Raw genomic sequence first — 19,431 nt, 5'->3', positions numbered from 1 at the left:
TGATGGAGAAGGTGAAGCTTTCGGAGGCTAAGAAGAAAAGCATCAGGGTGTTGGTGGGGAATGCTGGTGGATCATGATCGGTGGAACCACAAGCCACCGGGAAAGGTGTTGGCAGATCGGCCGGTGAACACGGATGGGCCGGCTTAGGCGCTAGGGAATATATGGTGCCCGATCCACGGTATAGACTGCAAAGACCTCGGATCAAACCACTTTCTGTTCACCTTCCACCAGCCGGCAGGAAAGCGAAGGGCGTTGGGGGATGGTCCATGGGTTTTCGGAAAGGATCTGATAGTGATGGTAGACTTTGATGGAAGGAAGAGGGTGAAGGACATCTCCTTCGATCATGTGCCGATCTGGCTACATGCCTTAGGTATGCCGCTAGTCATGATGAACAAGGAGACGGGGATGGTGATTGGGAATGAAGTTGGTTCTTTTGTGGAGATGGAACTATATGAGAATGGTTCGGCGGTTGGGCAGTTCCTGCGAACCAAGGTTAAACTGAATATCAATAAACCTTTCATGCATGGAATTTTCCTGACGGAAGAGGAGGATGACAATCCTGTGTGGTGCCCTATCGTTTACAAGTTCCTGGTGGAGTTTTGTTACACATGTGGGATAATAGGGCACATTGATAAAGCTTGTGCGATGATCTTGGAGAAGGGGAGACACAACAATACTCAAAGAAACTAAGGTACATTTCTGAAAAGAGAAGATGGGACGATGGCGGTTAGAAACTGTCTAGAAGCTCATCATGGCGTTCAAATACTAGCTTGGACGAGGAGAGAGGGAGTGGGGGACTTCGCCAACGTCATTATGATCCGAGAAGAAGTGACTTACTCTCTTGGCGCAGGGGGAGTGATAAAGCTGGTTGATTGGGTGGTGAAGACAGGGAAGAGCAAGAAGTCATTAGTCCACTAAAGAAGTTTGTTCCTCCCCATAAAAGGGAATGGACCAAGAAGTCTACGACTGAATCTTGAAGACGCTTTGGGCGAGAAGGGAGAAGAGGAGAGGGCGGAGCATGGGAAAAGGGGTTGGTGCTAAGGACAGGGTGAAAGAGGCTTCAACGGCAGCTGCTGAGGAAGGTAGTAAGCCACAAAAACACCACAATGATAGTTGATGGCAAGGAAACTAATGGAGGAAAGAAGAACATCGGGGCTAGGACCGTGAAGGAGGGCGGGGGCATGGGAGAGGAGGAAGTCGCGGTGAGGACGAGCGTCAGTCACCTGTGAGGGAGACATGCCCATACATATACACATTCTCTATAATCTCTACTGAGTTATGATAAACTTATCAATTATTAATTTATATGTTTTTCATCCATGTACATATTTTTTGTGCATCTTCAATATGCATTTAATTAAAACCTTACATTAAGTTGTGGTGACTATCATTGTAGCCCATGTCTTATAATAATGTTGTGAATCTATATATTTCATTTTGAAAGTTAGAACTTATTAGTTGCTATATCCTTAAGTTAATTTTAAACTCTCTTATTTATTGACTATCAATAGTATTTTATTAAAAATAAGGATTTTAGTTCGTCCACTACATCCTTAAATGATGACGTTGTGGACCTATGTAAGTACCCTATCCTTAAATGATGATATTGTGGACCTATGTAAGTACCCTATCTGCATGATATTATCTCAACTACATCTTCAACATTTGAGAAAACATGCTTCACTGGGTTCTTGAAACATATAGCCTTCTTGGCCCCCGTCAACTAAACGAGAAAACATGCAGAGGCGATGACGGCTGTGACGTGAAAGATCTAACAAAAAGGTTGACCAAATGCTTCACTGAGTTCTAAAAAAATGAACATACTCCAAATCTACAACTACGAGTATGTGGTCTCGGCCCTTGTTTTTGTGCTTCTTATTTTTTTAAAAGATTATTCATTAACTAGGACTTTGTGATTGTAGTTTCCATTTCGTCCTTATAGATACCAAACTTGCATAATCATGTATCAAGGTGTGGGGCTCGAAGAAAAGGTCACTTTCTCAGATCGATCCCCGACTTACATTGCTAAATAAGTAAGTGAACCCAATAGCATATTATTTTCTAATCACATAACATATTCTAATGTTGCCGCATTTCACACTTTATAATGTGACACAGTATCAAGGCAAAAATGGACGAGGACAGGAATTCCCCATTCGAGGTTGATCATATGCCATTGGAAACCCTAGAACAGCCGATGGCCAACAACGAATGTAGGTTCTACGTAATGTGGGCAATGCTCCATTACCTCAGAGGGAAAACAAAGGAAGGAGATGAAATGGTGTGTATGCTTCACATTTTATGTATATCGGTTAATTCAATGAAACGATCTACTGTTTTGTCTTACATTTGTGCATTTCTACATCATCTTGCTTGAACAACAGCGGAAGAAACTTGGCCACTAAAAGCTGTTAGACTTTGAGATAGAGGATTCCAAGAGAGGAGCTAGCAACCTTCATCTTTGACGAGGTATTGACTAAAGATGGAGCATTCTCCATTGCATGGTCTAAGAAATACAAACAACAATTTGATAAAGAGATGCTCGATATACTATTGTAATAGGGATCTTGAGGGATTTGTGATAATGTCACCGTCTTTGATAAGTACATTTTCATTGTAACCGTAACATTTGTAATATAAATATTGATGGATTTGTGATGTATGTGAGTCTAGTCTACATTACGGTAACCATAGGAAATATAAAGTACCACACAAAAATAATAAAATAAATCATTAGATAACAAAATGCGAAAAAAGATCATAGCCGGTTCACCAAAAACCATCGGTGATAATAGGCATAGCACTGCCGGCTCAAGTACTAAGCCGATAGTGTTGCCCAAATCAACACTACCGGTTGCAACCATGAACGGGCAGTGATCATGGGAATATCACTGCCAGCTTGGGTGATGAACCGGTTCACAATACTATCGGTTGACACCACGAACCGGCAATGTTGTTCGACTCAATACTATCGGTTGGTACCACGAACCGGCAGTGTTGGCTCAACAAAACACCGGTAATGAAGGTTGTTATCACTACCGGTTCAAAAAAACCGACAGTGACAGGACCGGTACATCACTGTCGATTTGGTACTGCCGGTTCAAATTCTGGCAGTGATAGGCGGATTTTGAATCGGCAGTAAAGGACGATTCGGTATATCAGCTGCTTGCTTCTTCACCGATTCACTGGCAGCACATATGCTATGTATAGCATGTCTAAGTGTATATCAAGTGTATAGTAAAATTAAAGCTAAACATCTTATAATTTAGAATGCACAGAGAGAATAATATAATACAAAGCAAAGTCACATCTAATAAAGAAAATCACCCTACATCAATTATAATTAATAATCAACGATCGATGATGAATGCAATAAGATACCATACATACATTGAACCAATTCCTGGCTGTGCCTCGATCAGGTCAGTGAATTCCAAAGATCTTTATATATGCTAGGAAGCCGGCGATGACGACGTACGGCCACAGAGCCAGGAGGGTGATAACCACGGAGGATTTCGCAACCTGGAGGCATACTGCGTACCACCCACGCCTGTTGAGAAGCGCCCGCTGGTCCTTGATCAGTATCCACGTGAACCCAGCGATGTCAGCCACCAGGAAACTTGTGAACACCCATGTGAGGACAGCAGCTGCGCGAGCAACCGGAGCCAACACCGCGTAGGTGCCGAATGCAAACGCAGCAACGAGGCTCCGGGCGGAGCTGTTGAGGAACCAAATGGATACGAGGAAGGCCCTCTTGCGCATGTGGAGGCTGACGGTGGACACTCCGGCGAACATGACGCTGAAGGTGGAGATGACGGAGCAGAGAGCCGCCAGGTTGTTGGCCACGACGAATGCCTCGAACGAGTCCACCTTGACGAGCTCCGGTGTGCCTGCTGGCTGTTTGTTATCATCGCCAGTACTGTATCCTCCAGGAAACTGGAAAGCTGCGGCGAATGAGATCGTTATGATGAGCACTGAAGCGATGCCAATGGTCGCTGTGGAATCTTTGATCTTCTCGGCCTCCTTCTCTTCGTTTGGTTGTTTAGGGTCTTCGTCCTCCTCGCCACGTGGGCGAAAACCAGGTCTAGCACCGGCAGCCCTTAGCAGATCGAGTATCCTAACTTCTGGGTCCTGAAAAGTGACGAAAAACAGGGAAACCTTGACTCACACAGCCTACTTGTACGTTAATTAATTATGATTTATGCTATATATCTGTTGACAGTTTTTTCTAATTTTTATCTGTTGAATTATGGGCCCTTCATTTTTGCTTTAGGATTCGTGCAGCCTCTCGGACGTATACACTCTCGCTAACGGGTACAAAATGGCGCCTATCGAACCTGTGAGCCTGTTATTTTTCACGGACTTTTCCCCCAATCACGTCTTGTCCGTGCGCGGTCGCTCAGGCCGTTCAGGTCCTCGCCGCCGTTTTCTCCCGTGCCACGTCGGGCGGTGGTGGTGGTGGGGTGGGGGAGGGGCGCCCTCGCCGGCCTTTCCCCTGAGCTGGGACGGGTGCTGGGGGTGGGGCGCTATCCTCGCGGCTGCTCGCCCTGTGCCGCAGCGGGCTGTGGGTGGGGCGCGGTCGTTGCCGCCGCTTCCCTGTTCCAGCGGCCGTAGAGGAGCTACTGCTGATTGAAGGATCTGTCGTTGTTCTTCATAAGTTTCTTGTTCCTGTATTTTTTTGCCGCTGATTCGAGGAGCTATTACCGCTGTGAGTGCTGCCTTTGCTTTGGTGCCGATGTGGGTGCGATGGTTCAGTGGCAGCTCGTCGATGCGGCCGCGGCGTTGACGAGTGCGGCCGACGTCGAGGCTAGGGAGCAAGACTTTGGTGAGGATCTCAACCGGGATGGATTCCAATGGGGTTGGGTTGAGTTGGTTGTTTGTGTTTGAGATTGTAGCTTTCCCTTCTCAGGGACGGACCGAAGCACCATACTGAGGATCTGAGGCGCTATAGTTGTCTTTTTTTTGTGCGTGCTATATGGATCTGGGAACCCTTTTTTTGCAACAGATATTTGTTCTGTGTTTCTGATTCCAGCAATCACATGTTAGTTTAATCTTCGTGAAAGCTGTTGATTCTTTAGGTGTTTGGTAGACCCTTTTAAATCAAAAGCACACACACTCAGGTGCTATGGTCTTTGGCATTTCATAGTTACCTATTTCATTGATGTGCGAGATGCACCTTGTGTGGTTACATTGTCATCTGGTTTCTATTGCACTTGTAGTTGTAGCTGATTAGGTGTAGTCATTGTCTTGCAAGCAGACAGTCATCGGGAGGTATCTGTCCAGTTAACTTTTGAGTTGCCTATGTCTGTTTTGAGTTCCCTGGGATGGATCAGGGTACATGTACTGTGGTGATATAGCTGTTTCAATAGCGTAGTTGCCAAACTTTTTGTGTGTGCTATATGGATCAGGGAACATTTTGCAATGGCACATATTTTAAGTTCGGCCCACTGCTATGGCTACTAAGATAGTGTTTGCTGATGTAGCTAATCATACTGCTGATCTTTTGTAAAATAAGTAATTGTGAATAGTCAACGTTTCTTAAAGCATGTAGTTGTTGCCATAGCTTTGTATGGCCGTGCCCTTTTCTTTCTTTTCGGTCATACCTGGTAGTGTTACTTTTTTGTCAATCAAAATTGAAAAAGTTGGGTGATGTATTAGGGCAATATTTATCTAACTGTTATATTCTATGCGTGTGGGTGTATGTGAGTTTTTTAAGTGTGTGAGTGTTTCTATGTGTGGGTGCCAGCTTTGGGGTGTGTGTGTGTGAGTGTGAGTGTGTTGTGTTTGTTTGTGTGGTTGTGTATGTCTCTCTCTCTGTTTGAGTGTGTGAGAGAGCGTCTGTGTGTGTGTTTCTGTTTTTTATTTTTTGGTTTTTTGTATTTCAGATGTTTGGATCTGAATATGCCTTTGCTTGCCTCTTTCTTTTTTGTCTCTATTTTTTGGGACGAGTTTTGTAGATTGTTTGTTTTGTAATTTTTAGGTTAGGTTGAGATTTTTTTTGTAGGTTGCTTCTTAAAAGTGAAGCTTTTGTATTTGATTACAATTAGTTGTATTTTTTTGGTGCTAAGTAGTTTTTTTTATTTAGTTGTCATAGTTTTTTTTGGGTTCAGTTGATGTTTAAAGTGTGCATTTGAGTAGTTGATTAGAGCATGTGTCTGCGTAGAGTGTTTTTATAGTTGATTGATTTAGTTCTTGATGTGGTGATTGTGTGATGTGTGAGGGAGCAATAAAGGGATTGTTTGGATGTGGTGATCTAAGTATTGTTTTATTTTTTGCTCTCTAGTAGTAGTATTCTTCTAGTGTTCAGATTGGTTGTTGAATGCCTATTATCATTTTGTTTCTGATGTTTTTTCAGCAATCGTGTTTTCTATGTGTTGGAGTAGTTTATTAGTTCTGAGGTATTTTTGAGTAATTATGATTTTGTGTTATTATGATTTGTAATGTGAATTTAGCTGAGTTGAGTTGATTGTGGTAGATGTCAGATTTTTTTAGCTCAATTGATGTTCAGAGTGTGTATTTGATTTTGTAGACTGGTGTGTTTTAGATTTTGGGGATTTTTTTTGTGTTTTGTGATGTTTAGAGTTGAGTATGTCTCTACTTGTCTCTTCTTTGTTTTGTGTGTTTTTTCTTTTGTTAGATTATTGGTTTTTTGCGCTGTTGAATGGCTGATTTACCCCGTGTACTTGTGTTTCTGCTGCTTCAGTTGCATTTGTTGCTTGCTTCAAGCCTTCAATCATTGGTTAGTAAGCTTTGTGTTTTTTGCTTTTTCTGGGACCAAAAGAGTGAGCAGGATGTGTATTGTTGATGACTTGATGAGCTGATGAATGCTTTTAGCAATCATGTTAATTTGTTATTCATTTTTTAGAATTTGTTTTTTTTGTATGATCTGTTGTTTAAAATTGATTGATTTCAGATTTATGTTTTTGGATTGTTGTCTTTTTTCTATCTTTGCCCATGTCCTTTTGAGAAAATGGTTGCTCGGACAATTGAATGTCATTTGCTCTGAATGTGTAAGAGTATATTTCTATGAATTTAGTATGTCTAAGATTGGCTGTAGGTGTGACTATTTGGTTTGGGTTTTTTTAGTTTGTGTGTGTGTTGCATTGTAAAAGTTAGATGCCCATTCAGGTATACTCATGTGAGTGGACAGGTTCAGATTGGTCCACTCAGATGCTGGCCAGGTGGATTGTGTCTTTCAAGGTCTATAGGTCTATAAGTGCAGTGGTGCGTATTATTAGATAGTAGCGGAAACCAATCATAAAGATCGATGGTATCTCAGCTTAAGGCCGCCAATCTAAATCAAATGATCTGAGGTTTGATGCCTACATTATTGTAGTTGTCCATTACTGGTGGGCACAACTTTGTCATTAGCAGTGATGGTGTGTGGGATGCACTGCGCTTTCAAGAGGCTCTAAACTACACCAAGGGTCTGCCAGCTGAAGCTGCTGCTAATCAAATTGTTAAGGTACTACTACCTATTTTCATCCCTGGTGTATCCCTTGTCAATAAGGTATGCTTTATGGTTTTATTTGTATTCACAGGTCTTGTCTTTTTTTGTGACTTGTATTCATAGGTCTTGTTATGTAGGAAGTTTTCACTTCAAAGGGATTAAGAGATGACACTACTTGCATAGTTGTTGACATACTACCTTCAGAAAATTTAAGCCCCCCACTAAAGAGGCCTAGAGGAGGAGTCATCAAAGCTCTGTTCTGTCGGAGGCCCTCTGATGTAATGTCTGAAGATCAGATGGACAAAGAAAGTTTAGAACCTCATGCTGTGGAGGAAATATACGAGGAGAGCTCTACAATGTTCGTTGGAAGGTTAGCATTCCTATTTTCTTTTGATCCTAAACTTCTCTGTTCATCGTGTAATGTTGTCCTGTAACTTTAAATGCAGAAGAAAAAGTGAACATTTCAACACTCTAGCTTCCTTGCCAGAGGGTCCACTTCTACTGCTGGGCGATTGGTTGTTGAGAATGGAACTTTGAAGGTATCTATCAATGTGCTACCATTCTGGGCAAATATTCAGTTGCACATGACCAGTTTGTTAGATGTCATTGTGAGGCAGATCTTCTATGTTTGTGACAGGCTATTTGGCCTCACAGCGGGCACTACCCGACGACAGAGGAGAACATGCAAGAGTTCAAGAGCTTCCTCAAGCTTGGTTGATCTAACCAATGTTAAGGTTGGCACATCGGAACCCTGATCATTCAGAAAGTTAACTGAACATCAGTGCACAGTTCGCATGTGGGACGTCCGCCTCTCTCCTCTCTCGAGCGCGCACGGGACCACCGTGGTGGTTGAGAGGGTACGTATGTAGCTGCCTCTTTTTAACTGCTAGCAATCTACTTGAGTTGAGTCTCCTGCATTCTGGCCTGCCTCCTAACTCTCCCCGTTCATGCTTATCACCAGGAACAGCTGATTGAAGCAGCTTGAGCAGTTGTCTCGGTCGACAAAGCCATGTGTGTTGACCTGTACTGGGGTACATGGATGCACTCGTGGCAGCAGTGCACGAAAATAAAGCAAGAGAAGACTAATACTCGCTTGCTGTCCCAGTCGTTGACAATCAAGTTAGTTTCCAACTATTGAGCACGCATCAATCGTGCAAGTTGATTGGGATGGCGTCATTCTCTGCCTGGCAATCCAGGGACCTGATTTTTGGCACGACTATTAGGTCTGTTGACACTGTTATTAGCTTTGATGAGGGTGTTATGCGGAGCTAATCCAACCGTGCGGCCTGGCAGAGAATTGAACCTGATTTTAATTGTTTGATAATTTTTGGATGTGCTATTTTTAACGGGTTTTGGATCTTGTTTGATATTGACATATGTTATACAAATTTGATAGATTTTTTCTTGTAATACCTGACACATGTGTCATCCTTTGATTTGCCAAAAAAATGACAGATTTGAGGTTGACAAATCTGTCAACAGATGTCTAGATAGATCCATTAATTATCTGCAATCTATTTTCAAATGTTATATTTGAATTTTTATATTAACATTATAGTAAATCTTAACAGTATTAATCAGATGTATATTGAACGGAGCCTTCACATTAATTCTCAAGAGTTGCACACTAGAAAAGAAAAAGATAAATCCTATAGAATCTCAGAAAATTAGAAACATCTATAGCCTTTAATTTGGTAGACTCTAATCATCGTTGGAAATAATGGCCATTGAATTTATCTATTTTATAAAAAATACTCACATATGTTTATATGGAAAATACATAAAGTAACCCTCTAAACTTGGACCTAAATTACCTATCTTTGCTTTTGTGAAAGGTAATCTAAAATAACACCCAAAGAGCAATTCCAAGAGACTCTTTATATCCTTCCTGTAGCACCCAGTTTTAAAAACAAAACCAGATACACACCATATGTGAGTCCAGAAAGTCAAATCTCACATATAGCTACAAATAAGTCTAATATCAATAGAGAACGCTCAATATATAATGTACTTAGTATAAAGAATATAACCTTAGATAGCAAACAGCGGAAAGACAACTTCGATTCTTAGGTGAAGACTCCAATTTCATAGGGACAACTGACTGGTTGATCACACGTCTAAATCCTCCAAACTCTAGCAATCTGGTACCCATTCGGGATTTTTATCCAAATAATTTTAAAAATAAAGCTAGCGTAAGTACATGTCGTACTCAACAAATATAACATGGGGTTCATGAGGCTGACACTGGTTTAACTGCGATTAGCTTTTAATTGTCACAATTTTAACATAGGAGTAGCAACAAGTTTATCACAAGCCCATGAATAATGAATAGCATAAACAGTAATCATTAGTGAGCATCTTCATCATCAGTATCATCAGTGTTCATCATCATTAACCATTAATGATCATCTATTCCGTAAATGTTTCAAGGCCGCTCGTGACCGTGAGCACAACTGATATACCAGTTTTACATTCTACAGAGGTCGTACACTTTTCACTGTGAGTCGTGATTTACCCTTTCGCCCGAGGTGATCAACTCCTTAACCCACTACCAAGAAAGGTCAGCAGGGTTTACTATGAAGCCTTTCAAAGGTCCGTCTAATAAGTTAGGGCCGCTAAGGTTTCTCCATCAATAAGCATGAACCCCCCTCCAAGGAGTGATTAACAAAATACAAACAAACCAAGGTGCACCCTCTTGGCAGGCCGAGATCACACAAATCGGAGCCCCTCTTGCGCCGTAAAGGTAACCACTAACAAACTAGAAAAGGTCCTCATACTGAGCTAAAGCCAGAGCTATGTAGCCCTCACAGTTGTACTGTAAGTCCCGGATGATCACTTACAGATAAGTCCTTAGAGAGATGAATCTAGAGCATTTAGAAAGTAGCTAAACACTCCAGCCTCCCTGTTTTCATGTTGCTAAAAAACATCATGTTTGAGTGTCTATTGCATATACCATTAGTCAAGTTACAAGATCACGGTTGTAGTTGAGCACTAGCAAAGCTATCCAACGCAATAACCCAAAGGCATCAAGGTACAAGTACAAATTACTAGGAAATCCTTAGTGGTAGTCAAGGTAGACACATGTAGTATGAGTTAAATGATTAAAGGTATATAGGACAACAAAGAAGATCCCATGCTATACTTTTCTTATAATTCTGATCCTTCTTCTAGTCCAAATCTTCAAAGGAACTCTTTCTTGATCAACACGTAAAGCTCATCGTCTGGACATGATCATAAAGCACCACACAAGCATCCATGCAATCATACACGAAGCAAACAATAGATCTAAATTAGAACAGTATACCAAACATATGAAACATCAAGTTGAAAAGGTTTTAAAAATGTTCTACACGTTGCTACGAACACATAGACGCGAAAAACACGCTAATCGGAGCTATAACGAAAATGTTATGAATTAAACAAGATTTCCTTTAATAAAATAATAGATTAAATCTACCCTCAAATTTTAAAAGTTTAAAACATACCTAACATTAAGATGAACGTGTAGATTATGGAATTACAAACCTAACGCAAGTTGAATGGGTCAAATCAGAGTTAAAAAGAAAAAGGTATGTCCTTAAGAAAACTAGTGACAAAACTGTAAATAGATAAAAACGTATTTTGAATCTAATCCTAAAGAAACTACGTTTTCAAAAGAAGAAAACATATTACGGGAATACGTCATGGACTGTGGGTTAATTTGCTAAAAACAGAGGGGCTCTTTAGCAAAAAGAACTGCGAAGGGGTATGTTCTAATCTGGGCCATTAATCTCAACGCGGACGGCTCAGGATGATAGTAAGTATATGTGTATTTCCATTGTATTTTTGGATTTGTTTTCTTAAAGGAAAACGGCCACAAAACTCATGCATGACCTCACGTGATGTCATCAAGCTAGCTAGCAAATTGAAATAGGGCGATGCATGCACGGCTCACGGCCGGTGGTGCCATGTACGGCGGCGACTAGAGCTCGCCGAAGCTCGGTGAAAACAGCGCAGAGGCCATGGTTAACTAAACGAAGAGCACCGGGAGATAGAGCGAAGGACAGCGTGCTCACCTAGGTGTTTATCATGGACAGAGAAGGCTTGGCGGCGTTGCAGGGCTCGAAGAGGAGGACGACGGCTTCCTGCGTATGACGACAGCGATGTGAGAGCAACAGAGACCAAAAGAGAGAGAAAGAGAGTATTGGGGGCTTCATCACCTTGAAGCAGGGCTTGGCAGCGGGTAACGAACGGCGGTGAAATGGTAGGCGGCATCAACAGCGACGACGACGTGCTTGCTTTCTCGGCGAGATCCAAAGTAATGCAGAAGGCGAGACTAGGGCAGCCCCTAGCAGCGTAGATGCAAAATACGGATGCGGCCAGGGCTTCGGCTCTTATAGGGGTGACTAGGCATGGGCTCCACGCAGACAATCCCGTGGATTTCAGGATTCGACGCCAGTGTCTCGCTCGGGTAGGAGTCCGGCTGGGTGACGGGAGGTAGGAGAAAGGAGGGGAGAGGCTGACCTATGGGGTCCATGAGTCAGAGAGAGAGGGCGCGGGGCCGGTTTGTCATACACAGAGAGAGAGGAGGCGCTCACGCGGGCCTCGGCTTGCTACTGGGCTTCGGCCTTTGTCAAGTCGAGGTGGGCTGCGGGAGAGATTGGGAGCGGGCCAGCGGGGAGACAGCTGGGCCGGTAGAGAGAATGAAAGAAAGGGAGAGGGAAAGTTTTTTTTCCTTTTCTAAATTCTTTTCTATTTTGTTTTCAAAACCAAATTCAAATGTAAACCAAATCAAATAGAGTTTCAAATATACTTTTCACTCAATAGAAAGGAGAAATTTTGGTAAGTTTTTCAAAAATAAATTTTACAACTTTTTAAACTCTTTTATTTTCAAATTTTCTTTCTTTTATTTCAAAGCTAATTTCAAACTCATTCCCAAAAGCAATTTAAACTATTTTGAATTTTAATCAAAACTACTCAACCAAATAAATCAAATGCACCGGCATGTATGCACAACCATGTTGCTACTCCTTATGATGAATTTTAATGCTTGATGAGTACAACGCTTTTGCAAGAACCGGACATTGATCACTCTTGCAAGAACAATGCTTGATGAGTACAACACTTCCAAAGCTCTATGGGTGGAAGCTATCAACACCGCTTGCTATGCATCCAACCGCCTATTTCTTCAAAAGTTTCTTAGCAAGACAACTTATGAGTTGCTCAATGGGAAGAAGCCGGACGTCTCCTTCTTTAGGGTGTTTGGTTACAAATGCTACATCTACAAGAAGCGGAACACCTAGGGAAGTTTCAAAGACGTTGTGATATTGATTTTCTTGTTGGTTACTCATCAAAGTCCAAAGCATATAGAGTATTTAATCATGCCACTGACTTGGTTGAAGAAACGTATGATGTGGAATTTGATGAATCTAACGGCTCCCAAGGAGCACATAAGAATCTTGATGATATAGGTGATGAACCATTGAGGGAGGCCATGAAGAATATTCCGGTTGGAGACATCAAGCCTAATGATGATGAAGATGATGTACAAGTGATCAATCCACCTTCTTCATCAAGTGTGCCACAAGATGGTGAAAAAGATAGGAGAGTAGAAAATAAAGACACTCATGTCTCCCATAAGCAAATGGTGGTACAAGCACAAGATGTTGATGCTCCACAACCCCCCCTCGAGTGGTTGATAGAACAAATTCACCTCTACTTCAAGCTCATCCACAAGATCTCATCATAGGGAGTCCATCAAAGGGAGTAATGACTCGATCTCAAAAGCTTGCTTCATTTATTGAGCATCACTCTTTTGTCTCTTGCTTTGAGCCTACTAAGGTAGAGAAGCTCTTCAAGATCGGGATTTGATAAATGCCATGCATAAAGAGTTAAATAACTTCACCCGCAATGAAGTTTGGACTCTTAAAGAGCGACCAAAAGGTGCAAGAGTTATTGGAACAAAGTGGGTGTTCCGCAACAAGCAAGATGATCAAGGCGTTGTTGTGAGAAATAAGGTAAGACTAGTTGCAAAGGGGTTCTCTTAAGTTGAAGGTTTAGATTTTGGAGAGACCTTTACACCGGTTGCAAGACTAGAAGCCATTCGTATCCTCCTTGCATATGCATCACATCATAAAATGAAACTATATCAAATGGATGTGAAAAGTGCATTTTTAAATGGCTTTATTAATGAACTAGTCTATGTTGATCAACCTCCCGGGTTTGAAGACCCTAGATATCCTAATCATGTTTATAGGTTGTCCAAGACGCTATATGGGTTTAAGCAAGCCCCAAGAGCTTGGTATGAGCGCCTTCAGGACTTCCTCATTGAGAAGGGTTTCACCATTGGGAAGGTCGACACCACACTATTCACCAAAAAGCTTGATGGACATATCTTCATTTGTCAAGTGTATGTTGATGATATCATCTTTGGATCATCAAATGAAGATTCTTGTAAATAGTTTGGTGAATTGATGTCTAAGGAGTTTGAGATGTCAATGATTGGAGAGCTTATATTCTTTCTTGGTTTTCAAGTCAAGTAAATAAGAGAAGGGATTTTCATCTCTCAAGAGAAATATATAAATGATCTTCTCAAGAGATTCAAGATGGATGAATGTAAGCCAATCAAGACACTAATGCCAACTAATGGACATCTCGACCTAGATGAGGGAGGTAACACGGTTGATCAAACTCTCTACCACTCTATGATTGGTAGCTTGTTATATTTAACCGCATCTAGGCCTGACATCATGTTTAGTGTGTGTATGTGTGCTAGATTTCAAGCTAATCCTAAGGAAACTCATTTGATTGTCGTTAAAAGAATCCTTCGGTATCTTAAGCACACACCAAACATTGGCCTTTGGTATCCCAAAGGAGCTATATTTGAATTAGTTGGCTATTCCAATTCGGACTATGCCGGTTGCAAAGTTGATAGAAAAAGCACATCCGGAGGGTGCCATTTGCTTGGTAGATCACTTGTGTCTTGGTCCTCCAAGAAACAAAATGAAAGTGCATCTAGCCCTTTAGTGGGTTTTGGATGATTGAATGACAACGTGATTAAAGGACTAACCCATTTGCTAAGTGTGGACAGGTAATAGGTTATCTCACAGGTACTTAATGAAAGCCAAAATGATGTGTTGTTGTATAAACAATCTAGTTCAAGCACAAGACAACAATGCAAATAGAATTCATGCAAGTGCTTGTTTATTGTGGGATTTCCATGTACAATGTGAAAGCAAGCTCGTGAGTATTAGTTAATGAGACATCAGGGATTGCATATGGAATGGTCTCATATTTAAAGCTTGCTAAATTGAAATAAAAAAGATAACAATACATATGAATGGATGATTCAACACAAGATGTGACTTAATGGCTTGAGATGGTGAAGATAGCAAGGAAAGGCTTCGAGGTACTAAGCAAGGGTGAAGGGCAAGTGATGGCTTGGCGGCCGAAGAACCTAGCTAGGGTGAAGAAGAAAGTACTTGCATTTAGTTGAGGTACTAATCAAGCTAAGATGGTCATATTGATGTGAAGGATCAAATCTATATTGGACAAGTTGATTTAAGTGACTTGATGCATTTGGAGTTATTCATATTTGATGAATGGAATCAAGTCACGTGCTCAAGATGGCTATGCTCAAGCGACAAGATCAATATTGACATGTTTGCACCCTCACTTGATGAAGATTGAAAGACACGGCATCAAATTTAAAGAAGATCAACTCAAAAGGTTTAATTTCGTTTTTCTTTTGATCTTGAGTTAATAGACATGCCGTACTATTAAGAGGGATGCAAGTTTAGGTGGTCTGAGGAAGATAGAGTGCTTAAGCATAATAATTAAATCAAAAGAGAGACACTCTAGCACTTCACGAGCACAAAGAATATTTTTCTGTGACTGTCGGTGTCGGAAGTCTCGATGTAAGCCGGAACTCCCGTCAGTCGGAAGCCATGACTCTTGCCGGAAGTGCTGACTCCCAGTCACTGCCTGTGCGGTGACTGTGGACGTCGGAAGTCCCAACGTGAGTCGGAACTCTCGACAGTCGGAAGTCCCGACCCAAGCTAGGAGTCCCGACATCGATGGTTCTACTGACCTGCTGACTGTGCACGTCGGAAGTCCCGATGTTCGTCGGAAGTTCCGACCGTCGGAAGTCCCGACGTTCGTCGGAAGTTCCGACGTTGGCTGTCTCGAGTGGTCTTTGACCTCGCATGAATAGTGTTTTCTTCATACGTCGGAAGTCCCGAGATCTGCGTCGGAACTCCCGACGTAGATCTGAACGGTTAGATTTTGCCTTGGAGTATATATACCCGTCTCCTCCATTCTAACCGTTGCCCACTCATTTCATTGCGAAGAACACTCGGCCAAAACAGCCCCCAAGCATCCTAGGCTCCCCTCTCTTCAATCCTTTGCTTCCAACTTCGATTCCCAAAGGGTTTGAGTGATTGGAGAGTGGATTGAGTGAGAAAAACACTTTGAGCAAGCTTGAGCACTTGATTTCTTCGTCAAGTCGGTTTGATTTGCATTTGTTACTCTTGGGGATTTTCCCCTAGCTGGCGAGGCGTCGCCCAAGAGCTTCCATCTTGTGGAAGAGCCTTGGGAAGTTTGTATTACCCTTGTTTTCTAGTGAAGAAACTCAAGTGACCTTTGTGGTATCCTTGAGTGAGGCAAGGAGGTGGAAGAGACTCCGACCTAAGTGGTCACCTCAACAACGAGGACGTAGGAGCTCCTTTGTGGGGCTACCGAACCTCGGGATAAATTCTTGTCTCCTGCGTGCTTGTTGTTGTTGTGATTTGCTCGAAATTACTTGTATTTGGTTGTCTCCCTCTCTCTAGCTATTTCTTAGGGTTTGGGACTCGATCTTCGGAGTGGTGGCTTATCAACGTCAAGAGAGTGACCCAACACCTTACCTTACCACTAGGAAGTGGGTTTGTAAGTTATCGGCATCACAAAGTTCATTTTAGCACTTGTAGTTCATTTCCCGTAGGGGTCGGAAGTGCTGACAGTTTGCGTTGGAAGTTCTGACCCAATCTGTTGGAACTTCTGACACGTCGGAAGTTCTGACCCAAACGTTGGGACTTCTGACACTCGGAAGTTCTGACCCAAACTGTCGGGACTTCCGACATTAACTGACTAGTGCATTTTAATTCAACTCTTTGGTTGCCGTTGTTTGGTTCCCTAGGTTTATCTAGTATCTTTTATATACTTTGTGGCTAACTTGTGAGGGGTTGTATTACTTTGATTTGGAGTTTCCATTTTGGAAACTCCTATTACTAATCGTTTCCGCTCTTAAAGGTGTTGATTTTTCAGAAACGCCTATTCACCCCCCTCTCGGCGACATCCTAGATCCTTTCAATTGGTATCGGAGCGAGGTTCTCACCTAAAGCTTCACCGCCGTGAGAAAAAGGATATCGACGCCTATCGAGTTGGAGCCGATGCTTCTCCAAAATGATGGTTCAAACTTTCTACCTTGGTCAATTCATGTACTCAATGCTTTTAGAGATATTAGTCCTCTTGTTGAGCATATTGTGTTTGCAAGCATACCTTTTCCTATAGTTGATTGGAGCAACTATAAGAATTTATCAAAAGAGGAAGAGATATGCGTGCAACTCAATGCTCAAGCTATTAATATTATTTTGAGTACATTAAGTACAGAGGTTCAAGATGAGGCAATATTCAATGGACAACCACCTCCGGAGAGTGCTCATCTCATTTGGACCAAACTCGTTGAGTTATATGGAAAATCCAAATGCGATGATGCACTTGAGGTCGAGTCAATGGAAAATATGTCCATTATGTCTTCATGCAGCGAAGAAGCCTCACAAGACCTCAAGAGTGCCGAGCTAGAGCAAGAGGTGCAAGCCGAGGCGACTACGCTATCTGCAAGCACATACCGGATGTGTCCGGTATCCCTACCAGATGTGTCCGGTATGGCCAAAGCAGCCAAACAGCAGGCAGTCTGTGATGATGAGGCTCAAGCTCGGTGGCGGCCAAGTGATGAGTCAACCTCAGTATCTCATGATACTCATCACTTGTGTCTCATGGCCAAGAAAAGCAAGAAGAAGGCTAGCAAGAAAGATCAAGCCAAGGAGATAGCACGAGTAGATGATCAAGAAGAGAGTGATATTGAAATTGAAGATAGCTACACTCTTGATCATCTAAGCAACAAAGACAAGCTCATTCTCATGAAGCTAGTTGAGAAGAATGATGAGCTAGAGGAAGAGAATGAGAAACAAGAGCAATCACTTCAAAATCAAGAAAAGTTTCTCATCTCCAAATTGCAAGAGCTAAAGGCCATAAATGAGAGGTATGAAAAATTATCAATTGAGCATGCTTTAGTTACTAACTCCTCTTCTAGTGTTTCACAACTAGAAAAGGAAAACTTTGAGCTCAAGGCAAAATTAGATGAACTCTCAAGCAAATATAATGTGCTACAAGCAAACTATGTTCATCTCAAGTGCTCTCATGAAGAATTAGTAGAATCAAGCATCATGCTTGAGGTGGCTCATGAGGTTGTGATTACAACGGTAAAATCATCTCAACCTCCTACTCACACACTCACTTGTACACAATCTCAATTGAATATTTCTTGTGCTAATGAGTGTGCTTCTCAAGCAAGCCAATCTTCGATTGAGCAAAAATTTATAGAAAACATAGAGCTCAAAGAAGAGGTGAAAAGATTAAAGAAAGATGTGATTCGATTGAAGGGTAAGGAGAAAGCACAACCTTCTCAAGATAACCGTGATAACATGGTGAAGAAGCTTGAGAAGGGTTCAAACCTTGCTTCCTTCAAAACCCAACAAAGGAATCACATTTCGAGCAAGGCCAACACAACCAAGAGCAAGAAACATGGAAAAAGTATGTGCTATGGTTGTGGATTGTATGGACATGAGTGGGCTATGTGTCCACATAAGAATTGGGCTGACAAGGTTGAAGCCGCCACTCAAAAGGCTTCAATCAAGGAGGCCAAGCAAGTGAAGAGTGATGGACAAAGCGCTTGTCTCATGAGCAAGAAATTGGGGCATCCTACCAAGAAATGCCCAATATATCAAGAGTCAAGAAAGGTAGCCCAAGTTGCAACAAGAAGATGCTATGGATGCAATGAGATGGGCCACAAGGTTGATAGATGTCCATACAAGCAAAACAAGCATAAAGCAAACAAAGGTCGCATATGCTATGCTTGTAAAAGAAAGGGGCATCTAAGCTATGATTGCTCAAATGGTAACATCCCTAAGCCGAACACATTTGTTTATGATAATATGCTTAGGAAGACCACAAAAGGAGTTAGCACTAGCAAGGTGATGTGTTCACCACAAACTAGTACTAAGGCCATTTGGGTGCCTAAGCACTTGTTGACTAACCCAAAAGGACCCAACAAGAGTTGGGTACCAAAATGTGCTTAGGTTGATAATGTAGGTACTTGGTGGTGAGATGAAAGCTTCGGGGTGGTTGAGCAAGTAAATTGAAAATATTCACTCAATCTATCAATCAATTCTTATCATAATCTCATATATGGTTGACCCGATGATAAATCAATGACCATATCGTTTACTTCATCTCTACCATTGGTAACAAGTATCTAAAGACCTTATAGGATAGCCACTTTGTGTTTAGTGATCAATGGCTCACAAATAAGCATATTTGTGAAATAATTGGAAGTGGCTAATTAGTTTCATTTAATAATTATCATGTTTGCCATGTGATGCTTTTAATGGCTCTCTAGTAGAGCAATGCATTTGTTCAGATGCAGGCATACAAGAAGTACTAGAGCTAAAACAAAGAATCACAAGCAGTGCTTCAATTGTTTCTGTCCTGCATTTACCGAACATGTCCGGTATGGCCAGGGCAGAAAGGAAAAGTGTTTATGTTCTTCACATGCCGGACGTGTCCGGTATGGCAGGAACTAGAGCACTAATTGGGATGCAATTGAGGTTTGATCCATATGATTTCATATATCCTTAATTTGCTCAGAAGCTTGTGATCTATCAAACCTAAGTGGGTTGTGAGTA

General features: G+C 41.9%; 1 protein-coding gene and 1 long non-coding RNA gene across 2 annotated transcripts in view; one reads left to right on the top strand and one right to left on the bottom strand.

Annotated features, from left to right (window-relative positions):
* Positions 1-3,423: 3,423 nt before the first annotated feature.
* LOC136480294 (ankyrin repeat-containing protein At5g02620-like) overlaps positions 3,424-19,431 on the bottom strand; it is a 37,320-nt gene continuing 21,312 nt past the window's right edge. The window contains exon 5 of the mRNA XM_066477880.1: positions 3,424-4,131. Within this exon, the coding sequence (XP_066333977.1) occupies positions 3,424-4,131 (708 nt within the window). The remainder of the gene's footprint in view (positions 4,132-19,431) is intronic.
* On the top strand, positions 4,387-7,820 carry LOC136483961 (uncharacterized). The gene is made up of 2 exons (XR_010765707.1): positions 4,387-7,465; positions 7,574-7,820. It is a non-coding gene; the product is annotated as an uncharacterized lncRNA (long non-coding RNA).

Source organism: Miscanthus floridulus, chromosome 9, assembly GCF_019320115.1.
Source record: "Miscanthus floridulus cultivar M001 chromosome 9, ASM1932011v1, whole genome shotgun sequence".
In the NCBI taxonomy this organism is placed as follows: Eukaryota; Viridiplantae; Streptophyta; class Magnoliopsida; order Poales; family Poaceae; genus Miscanthus; species Miscanthus floridulus.
The sequence above is the reverse complement of the archived record's forward strand: the minus strand, read 5'-3'. Positions and strand labels throughout refer to the sequence as shown.